Raw genomic sequence first — 19,882 nt, 5'->3', positions numbered from 1 at the left:
GCATTAGCAACCAGAACTCACAGTAACAATTTCAGTGTTAAAATCATATTGCTGTATGGAAGATAGCATGGTAAGTACAATCAGTGGTAAGGATAGCAATGTATAATTGGAAAAGAAAGCAGGAGCTTCTTTTTATTAGTGGTGCATTGTGAGTTTTGATAGAGCATACTCTAAATGGCACTTGACTTTCCATACAAATAATTTGTGTTCTTGAGTAACTTGCCTACAGTTGAGCATCTGTGGACGAGGAAAATTTCCCTAAACTCTTCAGAACATAATTAGACTTTACAAAATGATTCCTAAATGTATTGAAGTCTGGTAAATATCCTTATTGGAGAATGTACACTGTCAGTTTTAGCAGGAAGGCATGCACTGGCAGTGTGATATAACAATGTACTGGCCCATTACCCTTTTGGGGCAAGGGCTATGTACGTACTTGAGAAACTTCTGTTGTGTCTTAATTTTTCAGAAAAAACCTTTTTCCAAGTAATGTATGGCTGTTTCAGGTGCTGTGGTTCTGAGCCCTCAGCTGTGCTTGTGTTTCATTGTTTAAAAAAAAAAAAAAGTGGTTCACAGCATATTCTGGTTTCAGTGTCTTGCTTCCCTGTTGGGATGCACCTGCACACTTACGGATGCCATTACTTCGCTCCTGTTCATTCCCCGTGGTAATAACTTCTTTTTTTGTGCCAAGTCTTGCTGCATAAAACTGCTGAGAAATGTCTTCCCACTTCTCATATGTCCTTGATTTCCTCTTTGTTGTTCAGAATTTTTATTTCTTATTTACTAACTGATTTAGAGAAGTCCCTTTCAGGCAGCAGTGGACGCTTTTGCACACATTGGTGCCATCATCTGTTGCATCACTAATTGTAATGTATCACTGTGCCCACTGGTAATGATAGCTGTTACTTCAAGTACATGCTTGATAGCTACTGAATAAATAATACGAAGACTTCACTGGAGAATGTGTGTGCTCCAGTGACTTACCTTCAGAGCTCTGCAGGGAGCTCTGAAATGGGTGACAGCTGGTGGAAGATAATGGATTATCTCTCTTGCAGAGCATGGGCAAGACCTACTTCTTACTTCAATCTCCTTGCCCTCATCTCTCCCTCCCCCATCATGCCCCATATAATGCCTAAGAACTCGTCCTCTATATTTTCAGAGGGACTTAGGCGGGGAACGTTATCTCTTTTGTGCAAAATGATTCACTGGCAAGGAAGTAAATTTAGCTGTGTGTAACAATTCATGGAAGAGGAAATCAATGTTGTTGACTCGCAGTCTTTTAACACTTGTCTAGAAATCGGTTGTTGAAGTATTTAAATTGAAATGAGCATCAATTATAAAGAACTAGAAGAAGCATCACTTAGTCCAAAGTATGGATCATTGCAATATAAGCAGTGGTCAGGCCAGCCATCTTTATCACTTCTGGAAGCACTAAGTAGGTGTACTTTAAGAAAAATCTTAAAGATCATGTACTGAAATGTCTGTTATACAGGATTTTGAAGAAGGAACTGATGATACTCAAAAGTATGTGATAACTAGAAAATTCTTACTTAACTTTTATGGGTTTTGATAGGTTCATGTAAGAAAGATGAGACTCTGAAATGACATCCTAGTTCTTTGAAAATGCATTTTTTAGAGAGCAGTCCCTCAGAAAAGACCTACTTGTGCAATTTTGATTTCATGTGGTACAGCTGTAAATGCTCCTGACTTTTCTTCTATTGAAATGCTGCTGAGCTAACAGATGGAGGTGAACTTCTGACAGCAACTTCACAATCTTCTCAGTTAATATAAAAGTTCTTACAATAAGTTGGTACGTTTTTGTTCCTGTGTAAGAGGAACTGCTTGTGCCACCTGAGTAGAAATTGGTACAGAGTGACACTGGCTTTTTTTTATTACTGTGCAAGTAATACCATGCAATAGTTCAACAAATTGCTGCTCCTGATAATTATTTTTAAAGATTTCACAGAGCAGTCTTTTCTAATGATGGTGCTAGGAAGTCTGTTTTAAAATTTAAATTATAAAGGAGGTGAAAGACAGACTTCAGCTCCAAGAAATCAAGAAATAATGATAAAATGAAAATTGCGTGGCTGCTATGGCTGCTAGGGTATAAGCATGAGGGCAGTTGCCAGAATAATAGTCTTGAAGACATCAGTTCCTTTACAGAAGATTGTAACAACAACAATTCTAACTTTTTAAGTGTGTTCTTCTGCACAGTGCTGTTTGATGTCTTTGACTTAAAGATCCGTGCCACAGACTTGTGCAGTGTGTTCCTGTCTGTAAGAACTGGACTGAAGCCTTCATTTTTTTATTTTATTTTATTTTTATTTTAATTTTTCTTAAAGACTGTGAAAGAAGGAGGAGACTGAAAATGTTTTTGGTAATATTTACATGCTCACTGCATTCACAGTGACAACCCTAAGGTGGAATGATGTATTACTAAGTAAGACCTGCTATCCCTTTTCCCGTAGGCTTAAAAACAAGGAGATGTTGTTGTAAATTCTAAGACTCTTAGGGATGGAAAGCTAAAATTGTAAATATTACATCTCTTCCAGACTTCTTTCCAGTAGAAAATTCCAGATATGTTTACAGAGCAAAAAGATTACATAGCATCTGCTCCGTGGTACTCACATTGAAAATTAGATACTGAGCTACAGTATCAGGAATGAAAGTTTGACAAAAAGAGTGTGGTTTGGGACAGAGTGGTTTTTTAAGTGAGTCAACACTAATGGAAAAAATTACCTAAGAGCTAAAACAATCACTGGACGGACAAAGTAGCCAAGGTTTATTTAGATGACATTGGAGATAAGTTAGTGAAGGGAAATACTAAATTCTGCACAGAAAAAGAGGGGAAAGGAATGAGATATAATGTTGTGTAAAGAAGTAGAAAGCTAACCATATGGCTCTTCTCTGTGTATTTGACTTCAGTGTCTGTACTACTTTTCAGTTACTTCAAATATTTTGAAGATTGCCTGAAATTCTTATTCTTCTGCTTATGCCCTTATCTTCTGCTTGTGGTCTCCTCAGAGGCCATGCACTTTGTCAGAAGGTTTTAGTAGGGAAGTCAATACATCTTATTGTAAAACATCACTGTTTCCTTCTTTGGAAGTAGAAGGTTCTGCAAGCACAGCCACACCAGTAGAGTTCTGCTATTGCACTGGAGCATGCAAGCCTTTGGTTGTTATTTTCAGGTATGAGTAAATGAAAAGGTTGGAAACCAGCACAATGTAGCTGGTAGTATAGATAAAGATTGGAGTTTCTGTCTAGCACAAACATGTTCTGAATGCCCTGGTACCTGAATTTGTACTTTCAAGTCAGTACGCTTGTCTAGATAGGTTGTACGTGAGGGTAGAAAAGGAATCCCCTACTTAAATGCTAGGAAATAAATTTCAGGGCAAAAGGATTTTGAATACAGCGCTCGCTAACAAAGACAATGTGGGAATTTACTTAAATTCAAAAGAAGGGAGAGTAGGAAACTAGAAACAAGAAGATTAAGAGCAAAACTTCTTCAGATACTGTATCTGATATGGAAAACTTGTTGGGATGGTCCACAATTGACTTAATTTTGATACTAGCTTATGGCCATGAAGCCCTGCTGGCTCCAAGCGTGTTACTGGAAGAGAGAACCCAGAACCCAACTGCTGCTGCTCATAGTGAGGTGTGCAGTAATTGGCGGTCTGGTTTGGAACGGTGGAGTGTGGAGCATATGAGCCTCCAGGGAGTTTGGAGAGGTCTAGAAGGATGTCTGTTAACCTGTGCTATGGAGGCTGAGAAACTGTTCGGAGACTGTTCAAAATTCTGTGAAACAGAATTGAAGAATTTCTGAAAGATAGTAAGGCAAAGATCTTAACAAAAGATGGGGGTAAAATGCTAAACCATACAAAAGTGAAAGTGTGGGTTTTGACCTGCGCAATGCTGGGATAATGGGAAAGAGCTTATTCAATATATTGTATGTGAATTACAAAGGAGGTTGGGTGACAGGAATGTAGAGTGAGGGGTAGAGGAGAAAGAACTCATTCCGGCTTTATAGAAATAGCTAAATTTAGAATGTTTGGAGGCTTTGCAATGTCTCTGGAAAAGGTACAGTGCTGTTCTGCTTTTAGATTCAATTCTGTGCTCTTTGCATATGCATGCAGTCTTAAAGCCCATCAATTGTTTGAAAAATTCACTCTTAACACTGTTCTAGAAGTTGGCTTTTTATGTGTAACTGTTTAAAGGGTGCTTTGAAATTTTGAACGTGAAGTGTGGTGTGTCTAATATTCTTTCTTTTTGCTTATCCAAAATGTTTTCTTTCAGAGCTATTCAACATGTATTAAAAAAAAAAAAAAAAAAAAACAGAAAAAAAAACAAGCACACACCGCCTTTTTAGATGGTTATTTATTCTTAATTAGTAGCAGATATTATATGTCAATTTGAATCTTCAGAATAGCAATGCTATTCATCAGACTAACTCAAATGCATACTGTTCTAGAACAAAATTCTGCAGGCCTTGCTGTTTACAACTGACAATTTTTTGCTTTTCTGAGCTGCGAACACTTCATAAAAATACAGGTGAAATGAGGAACGTGGTACACTTCCTGAAGAACTTATTTTGTAAATAATTCAGGGAGCTGAAGAAGAGAAATTATTTCTAATAATAAGAAAGTCTCTCCAAGCCTTTTGCTATAAAGTGAGACAAGTTTTAGCATGAGACTCCTTCAGTATTCTGTGCAGATTTAAAAGTAATTTTGCTCTTCTCTGCCTCTGAGAAACTTGAGGTACTTGTCTCTGGTTGCAATAATTACTTGGTGGGCGTCTGTCGCAGTTACCTACAGCAGCAATTTGACTTTTCGTTGACCTTATAATAAGATCTGGGGCTCAAAGGAAGTTCTGAAACTGGGTGAGTAATGTTGGAGAAAATGTCCTGTGCTGCCGTGTAAAAGTGCAGTGCACAGAAGGATGTACCACACCTTGCTTCAAGGAGGTGTTGCTGTCTAAAGTCTTCAAATTGGAAAACAGTTCAGGCTGTTTACGTGCAGTGTTGCAGTCTTGAGCCATCAAAAAGAAATAATAAACATTTCTCAACCAACGAAAGTCAGGTGCAGTGTTAGCTGGATCTGGTACTGTATCCTCTCTGTCTTTTGTTTCCCCAATGATTCTGTTGATCTGGATGAGAACTGAAGTAGGGAAAAAAGGTAATTGTGATCTGATTTGGCTCCTTGCTCAGCTTAGCATGCAGCAGCATCAAGGCAGGTAGCACTGCACCAGCAGGGCTGCGGCAAAGGCTGTTGTGTCCATGCTTCATCTCATCTTGATCTGTGCTATTTAGGATGACTGCCGCTGAAAAAAAAAAACCTGAGCTCTTTTCCTTTTCTTGCTCGCTGTGGTGTAGCGGCCTTTCTGACCCTTCAGTGCTGATGATTCCATTTGCTAAACTACCTGGAAATGCTTGCTTTGTGTTGCTCAGTAGCTTAGCTTTCTGCTGCTTTGGTGAGCAGAATCAGATCGGTGAGGTGTGACCAGCAGAGTTTGTTAGAGCTGACACAAGGAAGAAAGCAGGCCTGTGAAACTGTCCCTTGGTTGCAGGAGTCCAAGATTGCTCCAGTTGAATTGAACTACAGACTTAAATTCGCTCTAAATATGTAGGCATGGAACATGGTAAAAGTGAATTGCTCTCCTGTCACTGAATGTATGTGGAGGTGCTTTGCCAAGAAAAGCTTATTAATAGGAACATCAGTTCTTTAAAGGAGGTGGCATGTGGTAAATATAGAACCAATGTAAAGTATAAATTTTGCTGTTACATAATGCGTATACGAAGTATTCAGATACTTCAGACTGTCTTGCATATATGTGGAGAAAGCAAAAGATAAGTGTATTTACTGTAATAATGGAATGATTATGGTCTTCATAGTTTTACTTTTAAGATGAAATATAGCATGCAGATGGGGAAGGTAGAACTTTGTTTGCATGTTGAAGTGCCACTTCTGTAATGTAAGTAAGCTTATATCAGCTCAGCGTGGTCATCAGTCTGGAATTGTTTTATTTCTTAGCAGGGTGTGTGAGAGATTTGAATCTGATACAGTTTGGAATCACTCTCATGTTGTTGAAATTTGGGTGAGCTCAAATTCAAGATTTCCTTAATATTTCATTTGAAACCATCTGGAAAATAAGTGCAAATAGCAACTTTTTTTTTTTTTTTTTTTCCTTTGCACTCATAATTCTCAAACTATTCTACAAAAATTGTTTTTAACTCTGCTTTTTGGATCATTTGTCCTGCAGTGAAATTAATGGATTTTTAAAATATTTACTACTTTGTTATGAAATAAAGGAGATTGAATCATGGGTATTTTACTGTTTGGAACTAGTGATTCACATTGAAGCATGAAACAATTTTCCATTACTGATGTGCTTCAGTATGTAATCCCAATTTGCTATGGCTTAAATGGTCTCTCCCCACACCTGCAAAAATTGGCCTTGTATTTAGAGTACAGAAAAATGCAGGTACATTTAACAAATGTACAAACAAATAAACAAATGTACAAACAAATAAAGCTACATTAAGCAAAAACAGCATTCCATGTTTGTTGCCATGCATTTCTTACAGTGTTTTGACACAGATCTTGGAAGATTCTGTCCTAGTGTGCTGTAGGTTGGCTTGAAATGCTCACATGCCAGATGCATGCTGATTGCAGTGTGAAGTAGGTCCACATGAATTCCAAAAAAGGCCATTTTGTCCCTCACCAGTCTCTTCCTGCAGCCTGCCCCGGGCTGATGCTCCAGCGTTGCAGCTGTGAGTGAGTCACGTTGGGTGAATGATTTGGTGGGAGGGGATGGACAGACAAGTTAGCTTTTGCCTGGAAATGTTTCCTGGTTTGATGTGCCACGTGAGCACTACTGATGATCCAAACAATAAAAGTGGAGCGGTGGTGGGAAGGAATGAGGAGGAAGTCTTTCAGCAGCAGAATGGATTTCCTGGATTAAAGTGGTCATGCAGGCTCCCCTTTTGCTTGTCTTAAATGTCTGGGAAGCCAGAGAGTCAATCCCAGGGAAAACCTGTAATTCAGTGAGCTTCTGTATGACTTTATGCAAGTGTATTTTCTGGGTGGAATCTGAACCTTGTAAGGAAAAAAGTTGAAGATGAAACTTTAGAAGGTGTTGGATACTGACAATTGTTTAACAGCAGAATCATGGAATAATAATATTCGTATTTCTTTGCAACAGTTAAAAGGAAGGAAAATACTATAAAAATCTCATAAGGCAAGATCTACTGTTTGTCTCTTTGGGAAATCACGTGCTGCAGACATTGTTGGGCTCCTGCACAGTAGTCATTAAGTCTCTGAAGCTGAAGAGACTGATAGGGAATCTGTGGTTGGTGCTCAGTCAGCGAGACTGCTTTGAGCCTTGGGGAAAGGCATTACAGCTTTCCCTCTCCAAACAGTGGCAGCTGGGAAGCAGATAGGAAATACCAAGCTTTACACTCTGCAATGAGCTTCCTTCTCTGGTAGACCTCACATGCAGGGTTCCTCAGCTATATATGCATCCATTGTTTCATCAGCACATGCCAATACCTTCAGGTCTGATCTGTGCACGCGGAATTGAAGGTGTGGAATTGAGTTCCTCCACGTGGAGAAAATGGTGCCCATTGACATTCATAGATGCTCCATAAGGAGACCAAGGAGTGGATGTCAGTGCAGTGAGGTGGTGGGATGGTGCAGTTCAGAGGTGGCAGAAGCAATATGAGATAGAGAAAATTCTCAGCTACAAAATACTGTCAAATAGTGTTATTGTGCTCTTTGTATCTCTTGTGGTTTCTTTGGAAATAGGAAGTACTGCTTTCAGAGAGACCTACAGATACACATAGGAAATAGTGGTCGGATGTTTGTTCTTGCACATGTAAGCCAGTGCTTTTTTTTCCTCTTTTGTCTGCTAGAGCTCTGGGACTGTGCAGGTCTCAGAGAAGTGCCATTGCTTTGGCAGCAGTTGTACTGGCAGTGTGTTTTACCCCTCAGACTGCTCAGAACGATCTGTGTGTTCTTCAGTGTTTGCCTGTCTCCAGTGTTATCTTTGGTGCCTTTCACTGTAGGTGAACGGGCTAGTTGGGCGGTGGGCCAGCTATTGAGTGCTCGTGGTAGCGTTCATCAGTGTCCTGGCAAATGGTAGCATATTGCTGCTCAGGGAGTCCTTCTGTGTGGTACTTGCTTTTGGGTCTTGCCCCACACAAAGTATACTTAATGAGTAACAGTGACCACGGATGATGTTTCAAGGTAAATACACTGCTACTCTGCCAGCAAAGTTAGCTATGCCAATAGAATCAGTATCAGTGCAGCAATGCCAATGGAATCGGTATCGTGGTGTTTCCTGCTGCCATTATCCTTCAGCATGGTAATACCTCTTTCGTATAGTTACTTGTATCAGATCCTAAATGCCAGAATTATTTTTTCTGTGACTGATACAGCCCCTCCTGGAGCACAGTGCAGAAACCATGGACTGTACAGTCTTGGTTTATACCAAAAATAGTGACTGTTTTTGTCCATTTAAATCTTTGAGGAGTTTGATGTGATTTATGTGATCTAAGTCCAAGCACCATCGAGATATCTGACTGCAAGTGGTCTGGCACTGTGCTTTACTTAGGCCAGAAGACTTTTGTAAAACAGAGCTAATCCTGTGACTGAGTTATGTCTTCAGTGAAGATGTGGCATTTATTTGTTTTTGTTTGCTCTTATAAAAGCATTTGCATACCAATTTTAAGTTTCTTAATACAATCTCAACTTTATTAATAAACTTACCACCTAGTAATTTTCTCACTGGCAATCGATCTCAAGAAAGTTCAGGTGTTGCTGGTGTTGTGCTAGCGCAACTATGTGTCATTGAACCAAGCGCTGACCAACTGTGAGACTTGATGGCTCAGCATGGAGCAGCGTCCTACTCAAGAGGCTCTTCTGCAAGATCTGTGAACGCCTTGCAATGGGAACTAGGCAGTGCTTCTCTGGTTATTATTGGATTAAACACCGAAGTCTTGCACCACTGAATTTGCTTGTGTAATGAATGCTGAGTGATGAAGAGTTGGATCATTGAGTAAGAGGCAGGCAGAATAAGTGAAGTGTGTGTGTGTAGTGCAGGTTGTAAAAATGGGAGGGGGGACATGGCACAAGTGAAATGCTCGACAGGCAGTGAGTCATAGAGCACAAAATGTCGCCTTTCTCTGTAAACAGCAGAACGTTGAAGTTTGGCTTCCCAGGGATTTGGGACCTGCCTCCATTACTGGCACAACCCTTTGCCCTTCCCACTGCGCTGCCTTCTCTTTTCTGATGCATGCTTTCTTTTTTCACTTGGGGTTTCATCCTCACCCTACTGTACCTATAGCTCCCTCCATGCCCAGGAGTGACAAAGTATGTCCGTTTTGCAGCTCAGGATGTACAGGGTGCCCAACTGTATTCCTGCTACAGCCTTTCCTTTCATTGGAATGACACAGTGGTGTCTTTTCTATCACCCTCGGTTCTCGTAAAACTGGAAGTAACTTAGTATCTTTGGACATTTTAAATGAAATTTGATAAACGGGAAATCAGGTATCTGAACTGGGATCAGAAGTTAGGAAGAAGGAGGAATGGATACTCTGCCAAAGTGTGATCCTTTATTTCCTTAGGAAATCACACTGAGGAAAAAAGCTTTTGCAGGGGTGGATGGTAAGAGGAAACAGGCCAGCACAGGAAAAGGGAAGCTAGGATCTATAATTGGAAGAAGTTAAGGCTGGAGTCAACAAAGGATGGAGGAATTAGCAAAAATTTACACTTCTAAAATAGAGGGAAAGTTTCACCATCAAGTAGAGAGAGGATTGTACTTGTTTAAAACTTGAGAGAGTGGGTTATAAGAGGTATTTATCAGCCCTCGTAAGCTGGTTGGGGCTACCTGGGTATGGGTATCTCAAGACATGTATACAAGCACTAACTTGTTAAACCTGTCAGCCTGCTGTTTTAGTAGCAATATCACAGGAATGCTGTTTCTTTGAAAAGGGTGCACAAAGGGCAAGCAAGTTACTTGATTTCTAGAATGTAAGTTAGGGGTGGTTGAGGGAAATAGTAGAACTTGCTTCTCTTTCATGTTCTTCCTCCAAAGAAAACATCATCTTAAATGAGAAATTGGATCTGCCTGATGTGTGGCTCTACAGACAGTTATCTGCATCATTTTGTTGTTTCTTTGACATCAATGTTGTGCAATTCTCACAGTTTCCTACCATACCTTTTTGTACAGGGAGTAGATAGATAATGGGAGTGTGGTTTCTGTGCGACAGATGGTTTGGACGTGCCTTCTGGGCAGGTCTGCCTGAATGTTATCCTCTCATTATATAGGTTTAAAACCTAGATCAGTTCTGATATGTGACACTCTGGGGCAGTGGAGCACAGTATCTAGATGTGCTGTGGTGTTCCACCACAGAGGTGGTGGAAGCTCCATCCACGGAAGTTTTTGAGAGCTGACCAGACAGAACCCCAGGTAACCTGCTGTAAAATCAGTGATGACAGCAATGCGAGCAGGAGACCTCCCGAGGCCCCTTTCATCCAGAATTGTCCTGTTTGTCTGTGTTAGTTTCTTACAGTTGTCACATTTATTTAAAGCTCAAGGTTGCCAATAATAACAAAACATCAGATGTTCCCAAACATTTGGCAGCTTCCACTCAGTGATTTTTGTGATTCCAAATTTCTGGAACCTTGCATTGCCAAACAAAACATGGAGTCCTCAAATTGTAGCTGTTGGACTGCTCTGCCACTGAAACAGGAGTTACCAAGAGCCCACAAGTGGGCTTTGGTCCATTACAACATAAAGGCGCTACCTTTTGCGATTCCAGAGAGTAAATTATTAACAGAATCTAAAGGGAAAGTACAGCTCCAAGGCATCGCTGCCCTTGGCTGGGGCTGGAGTGCACCTGCCTGCCCCACTGCCATGTCACATCACTTTGCTGTTGCTTTCTGCAGCACCTTGTCCTTCTAAATGGATCCATCTGCAAACATCTTCTATTGGATGCCATAATTGACTGTGATGTAGATGTATGCAAGAAACCTAAATCACAAACCTACTTACCTGTGACTGGGCTTCAAATTATGTTTTCAAATTATTCAAATTGATATTTTCTTTCTGTGCAAACAAAGCATCGTGGTGCCATCTATCAGGAAAAGAAGAGAACACGATTGGAATATGATTTTTTTGTGGGAAAGAATTATGTCTTTCCTGTATACCTTGGTTTTCAGTGAAGAAATGAATATTGGCATTTCATTCAATTTATTAATATTGATCAAAACATAGACTGTGACTGTTGTGTATACTGCTCTTGAAAGCAGGCATTTTGTGGCTCCTTAAAATTAGTAGACTTTTTTTTTCCCCCTTTGTGTACTTACAGAGAACATCCTTCTTTCAAGCAAGTGCAAGTATAATAATTCCAAACCAGCTTGAGTGAAAACACAGCGATGCATATAAATACATTGCATGTAGAATGCCTATCCCAAATTTCAATCAAATTTAAAGTTTCAATCATGAATAAACAAGCTCATGCAGTTACTCAGAACTAGAGTTACCCTGACAACAGTATATATAACAGAATTCAGTAGTTGCTGCCAACAAAACCCCCAGTACGGTTAATGCTTTTGTTTGCCAGGATAAAATACTTTCATTAAGTATTACATCAACTCCAACTGTTAATATTGGGATCAAAACTAATCGCTAAAATGTAATAATTCATTCCAGTGCATGGAAAAAAGACCTTACTTTCAGTTTCCTATTTATAAAATAGAAAAAGAAATCTGGAGCCCCTTACTGATTCTGTGTTAGTGGGTGTATTGCTTGGCATCATCCTGGCAAGGACAAATGGCAAATGGTGTTCTGATACTTTGTGGAACAAGTTTGTGCACTCTCAGTCTTGCTGGTTGTGTATATACTGCTAATTTGGATACGAGGCAGCTGAGGAGCAGCAGCAGTCCGGAGGCGAAAACAGGAAAGCAGTCTAGAAATGTTTTTTTGATGTAACTTACTAAGAAGTAAGAATTGTGCAATCCAGTACTTGAAAGCAGCAGGCTACATGCTGATATAAACAGTGTTCTGCTCCAAAATGTCAATAAAGCAAATATCAGTTTAAGAGAATTACTGGCTTGATGCCTCCTCTAGGCTCTCATTTGTTACATAAACGCCATTTTGGTATCTGTGATGATGAGATTCTGTCCATGTTAGGTTCTACTTTCAAATTTTATTTACTTTTCAGAAACTTTAGATACCTTGAAAAGACCTGAATTTGTCCATTGAGGTGAAGTACCATCCACTCTGCCATTCTGTACATTCAGACATTTGTGTTTGGTGCTGTATTTTCTAAGAGAGTTGCTACTGAAATTACTGTGTTTATTAGCACCAGTGTTTGCTAAACACTTAAACACCAACATTCATGAAGTTTATGAATAGCTTGTAACAATGGCAACTTCCTTTTAGGAGGGAGAATGTTTTTTTCATTTCCACGGGTTAAACTAAGTCATTTTGTTCCATACTACTGCTAACAAATGGAGATGAAACAGCAGGACTGACGTAGGACTTGTGCAGTTCTCAAATGGAAATGGTGGCGAAGGAAATGGGGTCTGCTTATCCCGCTGTCTTGAAGGATCCACTTCCTAGGGATATAGGAGTAGTGCTTTTCTCTGCAGACATGATTTCTTCCTTTTGTTCAAATGTAAGTTCTCTCCCTAGAGCAAAAAAACCCCATGGCTGTTCTTTAGTACAGATATTTGTTTTATGAGCAGTAATGAGTTTTTGGCGATGGTTTTTCTCCCATGTGGCCTCATGAAGTACATCCTATCTCCTGGGAGTGGGTTGTGGAAACTTGGCTGAAGTTGATAATGCCCATCCATATGTTGGAGTGAGTCGTAGTAGGATCTGTACTTTTCTGGTCGTAAAATAAGAAAAGTTCATCAAATTTTACATGTGTTCTACGTAATCTCATGCACTTCTCTTGTGGACTGCAGCTCCAGAAAGCTGTGTAGTCATGTAATCACCAGCACTTCAGTAGGGTTGTGTCACACACTGTGCTTCTTGGTGATGCATAAATGGTGTAGATGAACTAATTTAGAACAGAAGGTTGAGAAAGTGATTTTGTCATAAGACGAAAGCTTGACTACTTAGGGAATTTAACTTCTTTTTAGAATTCTAACTGTTAATTGCATAGAGCAATTTTTTCCTCCTATTTGTATATTCTATTAGTAGCTGGAAAAGTAAACCATGTATGCTTCAAGTACTTCAAATTTCTGTTTAATGGATTAGCTTGATTTACAAAGTTTCTGTTAGTAACTGAGTTTTCCATTTGTTTTTTTTTCCTTCCAAACAGCAAAACCATTTACAAAATTGGTAAAGGAGATGCAGCTTCATCGCGATGACTTTGAAATTATAAAAGTGATTGGAAGAGGTGCATTTGGTGAGGTAAGATACTTTGTAACATAACTCTCATCCTTTGTTCTTCTGATTTCTTGGTGCAGTTGACCTGCATTTGAAGACAAAAGATTCACACAGATAAATTAAAATATTTGCAAATGTGGGTGCCAGCCATTTATTTTAAAGTAGAGCTTCTGGTGTCTACTTCTGCCATTCCTGTGATCAGCTAATTCATTGTAGCAAAGCTCCTATTCAGTGTGTGAGAGCTCAGTGGTCCCATTTAACAGCTGCACAGCTGACTTTGGGATCCTTTCTCCCACTTGCCATATGTACTTACTCTTCTGCGCTGCTGTAATTTAACACAACTGGGCTGCTTCTATGGTAGGAATGCAAAGGCTGCTCCACCCATCTGCCCGTCTCTGTAGCAATCTGGTAATGCAGAAAGACGCATTAGGCTGCCTCAGAGGCTGTTCCCTGTCATCTTTGAAGATCAAAGGCTGCTGGATCTGTTTTTTGGACAGCAAGTTGAATCATGCTGGGATGATAGGAACGCCTTGTGTTTTGAGGACTTGCCAGGCCCAGAGCCCTGGACTGAAGTTATACTTCTTAATATGCTTAATGAAAGTCTCATCAATCACAGAAGCCTGAGAGGGCCTGGCCCTGGCAAAAGTGTTCATGAGCATATTCCCTCTAGGAGGCACAGGATACCTAAGACTGCAGTAGAACCTCAAAACAACACTTTCTGCATTTGAGTACACATAACAAAAGGTATAGCTGTCAGCAAAAGAGATGATTATGTAGAGGATTTCTGGAAATAAAAAATTTACATTTCTTTCAAGAAGATTCTTTTGTCGTACAGCAGTAAAGTCAAATGTAGTGACAGCCATCATTGGCTCACTCGGACCCCTTAGCACTTGGTTGCAACCTCTGCTGCCATTGGCTAAGGCTTATCTTCAGCTGCTGTCTCCACAGAGAGCAGGACTGTGTACTGTGCAGGGCTTTCCTTTCAAGCATGGTGTGCTTCATATGTCAGGCTTTCACAAAGTGTTTGATTGTGGGGTAGAGCTGTCATAGGCAGACTACAAACAGAGCTGGAAAAATGCCAGGACCTTTCTCATTCTTGGTTTGGAAAGTAGTAAGGGTTGTGTGTGTATGTGGACTTGGTAGTAGATGAAATAATATCAAGATCAACAATATTCTAAACTCTTCAGGGTCTACTTGTGAAAAAAACAGACACCTATGGAGACAGAAATTCGTGTTTCAAGAATATATTCTGCTCCTTACCATCCTCTAACAGTATAGTGCTATAGTTTGTGTGTAGTCACAGTAAACATTGCTGTTCCAAGAACTTGAGTGTTTTAAGTAAAATGTCCAGATAAATACTAAGATCTTGATGAGTAAAATAAAAGTTAACTTTCTAGTGGAATTTGATCTCCATGACTTGCAATATTTGTTTTTTAAAAATAATTACAATTGTTTCATTTAAGTGTTAGGTTTTGTCTGTAATCTGTTACTTGGACACAGCTTTTAGGCAGAATAGCTCTGCAGGAGCTCACATGAGGAGAAGAAGAGAAGAACAGAAATGAGAAACACAAGTTGATAAGTCCAACGAAGGACTGAAAGCACAAATTAAGTGTAGAATAGAAGTCTGAGCAACAAGGTTTATGGCCAGATTAAGGGACCCAGAAAATCAAGGCAGTAATAAGTAATTGTCTATGTTCTGTTACGAGTTTTGATTCAAAGCAGTAGCATACCATAGTTTTGAAGACAGTGAACCCACTGTAGAATGGTTTTGCTATGTGTGACCTGGATTTCTTCTGGAGGAGACTAAATGAGTACCTTTGTTCCAGGTATTCACAAAATGTGCTTCTGACCCCAATGAGTACATAAAAATCAGTCACTGATTTTAACTCTTCTAGCAGCAGCAAAGCATGTGTGGTCCAGGAGATCAGACTGGATACACTCTGAAGGAAAATTCTTGAACTGCATATAGTAGTGATGGAAGGCTCAGCATGGGCTACTTTGATCTGCTTTTTTTGGTCCTGCTGTGCCAAATTACTTGCTGTAGTGACTGTGACCAGATCTGATATCTAAAGAATTTTAGATTAGTGTTTTGGTGGTTTGTCTTTTGGCGGGATTAGAAGGGGTTTCTGGATCTCTTCAGAACTAAACTTGTGAATGCTATAGCTATCAAAAATGATTTCAGGACAAGGGAACCTTTCATTAGCGACTTGCAGATGGAGCCAGAATCAGGAATGCCTTTGCCAGAATATTTCTCGTAATCCCAAAATCAATGAATATTTAACAGTAAACTCTTTTCACATTGCACACAGAAACAGGATTCATTTCCTGATGCTTTTTCAAGTTCTGTTATCTAGCAGGAGAGGAACTATGTTGTGGAATGCTTCTGAAGGCGACCTTGAACTTAACTTACAGACAAAGTACTCAGACAAATGTTGATAATTTAAATGCTTTTTCATGATGAAGTAGAAGTCTTGTGTGATGTGTATGGCTTTAAAGCCTTGTTACAACTTTAAGGGAGGACTTGCTCTGTGCTTTTCAAAATGATGATCTTTTCCACTTAGAGTTTTCCCCAGCTGGAAATCTCAGTACAGCAGTGGATTAAATATGACTGTTAATTTTTCAGGGATTTCTGTTTATACTTGTTAGGAGGTTTAGGATGGCTTTTCTTAGCTTTGGATCAGAAGGATAAAAGGTGTATAAGAATCGCTGTGGAAATTTTTGCTAATAGTGTTTGGGTTCATAGATTAATGTCTTCTATATTATTTCACCTGCAAAAGCATGACATGACTAAAGCAACTGGTAGATTCTACCCCTTCCCACTTCATCTCAGTGAAAATGAAACTTCAAAGAAGTGAAGTGATAGAACATCTTTATTTCATCCTTCTGGAGCTGTGAGAGCTCACAAGTGTTGGTTATCCTTCAGTTTTACATTGTCTTGTTCTTCTTTTAAGTAAAAGGTTTATAGTTGTAGGAGCTTGAAAATTTTTGATCAGCTCAGATTGTACAGGAATCATTGATCTGAAGCTCACTGCTCTTCATTCCCACTTGCCAGAAAGTAATTTTCCCATGGTGTGCTCATACACATATGGGAACCATGTTATAGATTAGTTAATGGGATTACAGTGGTTATTCTTACGGTTTCTGTTTTGTTCTTTATAACAAACAAAAACCTATTTGCTGAAAACATGGTTGCAAAATATTGTATTTGTTGAAGTGCATAAATAATTTAATCAAAATTAAACTAAGCATATTCCTGCTCGAAATAAGTAGTTTAAATTAAGAAGCTCAACAGCTAAATGAGCCAGACTTCAAAAAGGTTGAAAACTACGTTCCATTCTCCCCAATGTCTATAGCAGCTACATCCACCGTTTAGCTATTTAAAACTTCTTTGAGAACCCATGGGTTTTCAGACTTACCAGAGAACTTTTGCATAAATCAGTAACTTTGAAGAAAGATAGCTTAACCCAAATAAAGACATAGTAGTAATTATTAGTTGGGATCAGTGTTGCCATGCAACACATACAGCCTAGAAAACAGAATCTTGACCAGAAAGCGGATTGAGATGGCGTATGTGTGTCCCTCCATACAGAGCAGTATCTAATTAAAGGCAGATTGATAATTCCCACTGCATAACTTCTCTACCAGTGTCTTTTTCTTTCCTTTTCCTTTTCAAACCCACATAACTCAGCCTGATTCTTTACGCTTTTTCCAGCAATATGAGAAGAAGAAAACAGCTGGTAATCCAAAACCACCTGAGTGAAAGTTCTTAAAGCAAAGGAGAATTGAGAAAGCAAAAGAAAAAATATTTCTTAAAGTTCTCATTATTATGCTAAGACAAAAATAGCCTAACTCAGGACCTGGAGATTTCTTCTGAAGCCACCTGCCAAAACACACAGTTCTCCTTTTCTCATAAACGTAGCCAGCTGCTTTGCATGCATGGTAAACTACGTGTCTGAATATCCTTTGCTGGAATATTTAAGGTCTGAGTCCTGGAGTCACTGGCTTAAGAACTTCATTAATTTTCTTCAGAAGTTTTGTAGCTATGAAGAATAGTTTGAAATAGTTTGATTTTGTGCCTGTGACAGCTAGAATGGTATTATAATTTGAAATGTTAAGTGTATGATGGATAAACTACTCAGGGTTCTTAGCCATCTTGTATGGTGTATGCAGGTGTATGCACCTGGCTGGAGCATTTTTGAGTGCCCACTTATTACTTTCATTCTCTTTTTTTTTTTTTTGGGGGTGGGGGGGGCTCACATGCAGATGGGAAACTTCCAGAAAGAATAAAATAATGATAAACCCTCCGAAATAAAATCAGAACTAAAGTTATTTTTTGAAGTCTTAATTCTCATTTCTGTTCATGACTTCAGTGTCCTATCTTTGCAAACAGGAATGAGTATAGTGTGCAGAGTCATGTGTGTCTTGTTAACCAGTGAAAACACACCTTGTCTAGGGGAAAGTGTAAAGACTGTAAGAACAGAATGGAAAATGACTCCAGTCCTTAGACATAAAAATACATATATCTCTGTAACTTGAAATTTGCATGTGGTTGTCTGCTCCTTTTGTCTGGAAACAGTGTGAGCCATTATTTGAAAGGAAATGTCCTAAGAAACTTGGCTTTGTGGGATTGTGCCTATCTGAGAAACCCAGACCAACCTAGGATGTGCTGTCTGTGTGCTTGGTGCTGCCTCTACTGCTAAGGAAACTTGGATTCCTAGTGCTGGAATGTAGTTAAGGGATAGATAGGATGAGTGTCCTGTGTATCAGAACTGTGACCCTAGATACTTGCACTTGCTCCTTTGCAAGCTTCAACTAACCTCATTAGTAATGTACTTTAAGGCTTTAACATCACTTCTCTTTGTTTTGTATGGAGGGCTATTTAGATGCTTGGCAGTAGATAAACACATTTCAAGAGCAAGCTGCTGTTGAGGGAAGAACTCTGTCAATATGTGTGTTGTTGGGGAACTTGCATTGTATGGAGTGGCTGGCACCTCCTGGAAATCTGGCAATATCGGACCCAAACAATTGTTTTCCTTCCCTTGTTTTTCAGTAAGGATTTTTTTGAGTGAGCAGCACTGTGGTTGCAGCAGAAGGGTTGAATTTGCTTAGCATCAAAATAACTACAATTCTTAAAGTGTCCCTTGTAAGCATCACTTACCTATTGATAGATTGTAAATATTTTTTCCTGTAAATGTTTGCGGACTTGATCCATGTGATCAAGTTTTTTTCTTTTTGTTTTTTTTTCTTTTAATGGTTTGGTTGGAAGGGACCATAGAAGTAATCTAGGGTAATGCCTGCAATCATCTAATAATAATGCTTGTTACCTCTACACATGCTTAGCATCCTAGCTGCAAGCAAGACACCTAAAAGTGTTTCAAGAAGAAAATAAAATTGTGGTTGGCAGAACAGGATTGATTCTGCGTTCCACTGGTTTCTGATGAATTATGTGGTTCCCATTATTATGTGGCTAAGAACTGGTTAGACTCTGAAGAGAGCATGCAAAAGCTAAGCTTCCTATTGACAGTCACTGTTGGCAGTGTGAGGCAGTGCTCTTTAGGCTTTGTCCACACCGCAATCTCAGATTTGGGGTACCATGTTCAGTTTTCTGTCTGCATCTCTAGAAATTAACCAGGGATGTGATGAGCCTGCAGGCTGCCACTCAGATTGCCTCCCCTGTTCAGGTATCTTGGTGACTGCTACTGAGTACCCCAGAAATATTTGATTTGGTTTGCGTTACCACGCTGTGCTCTTCACAAGTTGTTTTCTGAAGTAGGAATGGATAAAGAAGTTGTTTTCTTAAGAAATTGCTTCAAAAGAGACTGCAGCTATCTACAGCCCTTGCCAGCTGGGTGGCTGCGTGGAGGCAGGCCAGCTGCTGGAAGCTGGATGGGCAGCCCACACAGACAGACCTGCCTCGTGCCACTGCACTTATGCACATGCCAACTGCTGAGGATGAGCCTGGGTGTTGCTCAGGGCCACCTTCTGCAGAATCTTTCTTCTTGGCACTTAGAAATTATTTGTTACTTGCACGAGACAGAGATCAGTGCTGTCTGCTATAAACTATTATTTTGCTTTGGAAATGTGAACCATGGAATATGAACATCACCAAGGATACTCTGGTTGCTCATTATAAATGTAGGGTAGACAAAAAAAAAAGCCTCAAAAAACTAATGTAACAGTCCAGACCAGTTTTTCCTCCACAACACAGTATTTAAACTGTTAACTAATGAGCTATGTGTCAAATACTTCTCATGTCCAAGAGTGTTGGGAAAATAAAGCAGTTCCAACAGCATTTTTTCAGTAGCATGTACTGAAGATATCAAGAGCATGAGACAAAAATAGGAGTATAAAAGTGGCATCTAGAAGCATTAGTTGGTGGAAATGTCTGTAATATTCAATTATGGGCCTGGTAACAAGACATTACAGGTAAATTGTTTACGTCTGAAATGACATTTTCTCTTCTCACGGATGAAAGGTTTGTCTAAAA

At 39.5% G+C, this 19,882-nt stretch overlaps 1 protein-coding gene across 3 annotated transcripts in view; it reads left to right on the top strand.

Moving 5' to 3' along the window:
- CDC42BPB (CDC42 binding protein kinase beta) overlaps positions 1–19,882 on the top strand; it is an 87,468-nt gene that overhangs the window by 11,562 nt on the left and 56,024 nt on the right. For all 3 annotated transcript variants that reach the window (XM_052696227.1, XM_052696229.1, XM_052696228.1), the window contains exon 2: positions 13,328–13,419. In XM_052696227.1, coding sequence (XP_052552187.1) covers positions 13,328–13,419 — 92 coding nt within the window. The remainder of the gene's footprint in view (positions 1–13,327; positions 13,420–19,882) is intronic.

This window comes from Tympanuchus pallidicinctus, unplaced genomic scaffold, assembly GCF_026119805.1.
Source record: "Tympanuchus pallidicinctus isolate F22 unplaced genomic scaffold, pur_lepc_1.0 scaffold3, whole genome shotgun sequence".
Taxonomy (NCBI): domain Eukaryota; kingdom Metazoa; phylum Chordata; class Aves; order Galliformes; family Phasianidae; genus Tympanuchus; species Tympanuchus pallidicinctus.
Note: the sequence above shows the minus strand (reverse complement) of the source record. Positions and strands in the feature narration are given on the sequence as shown.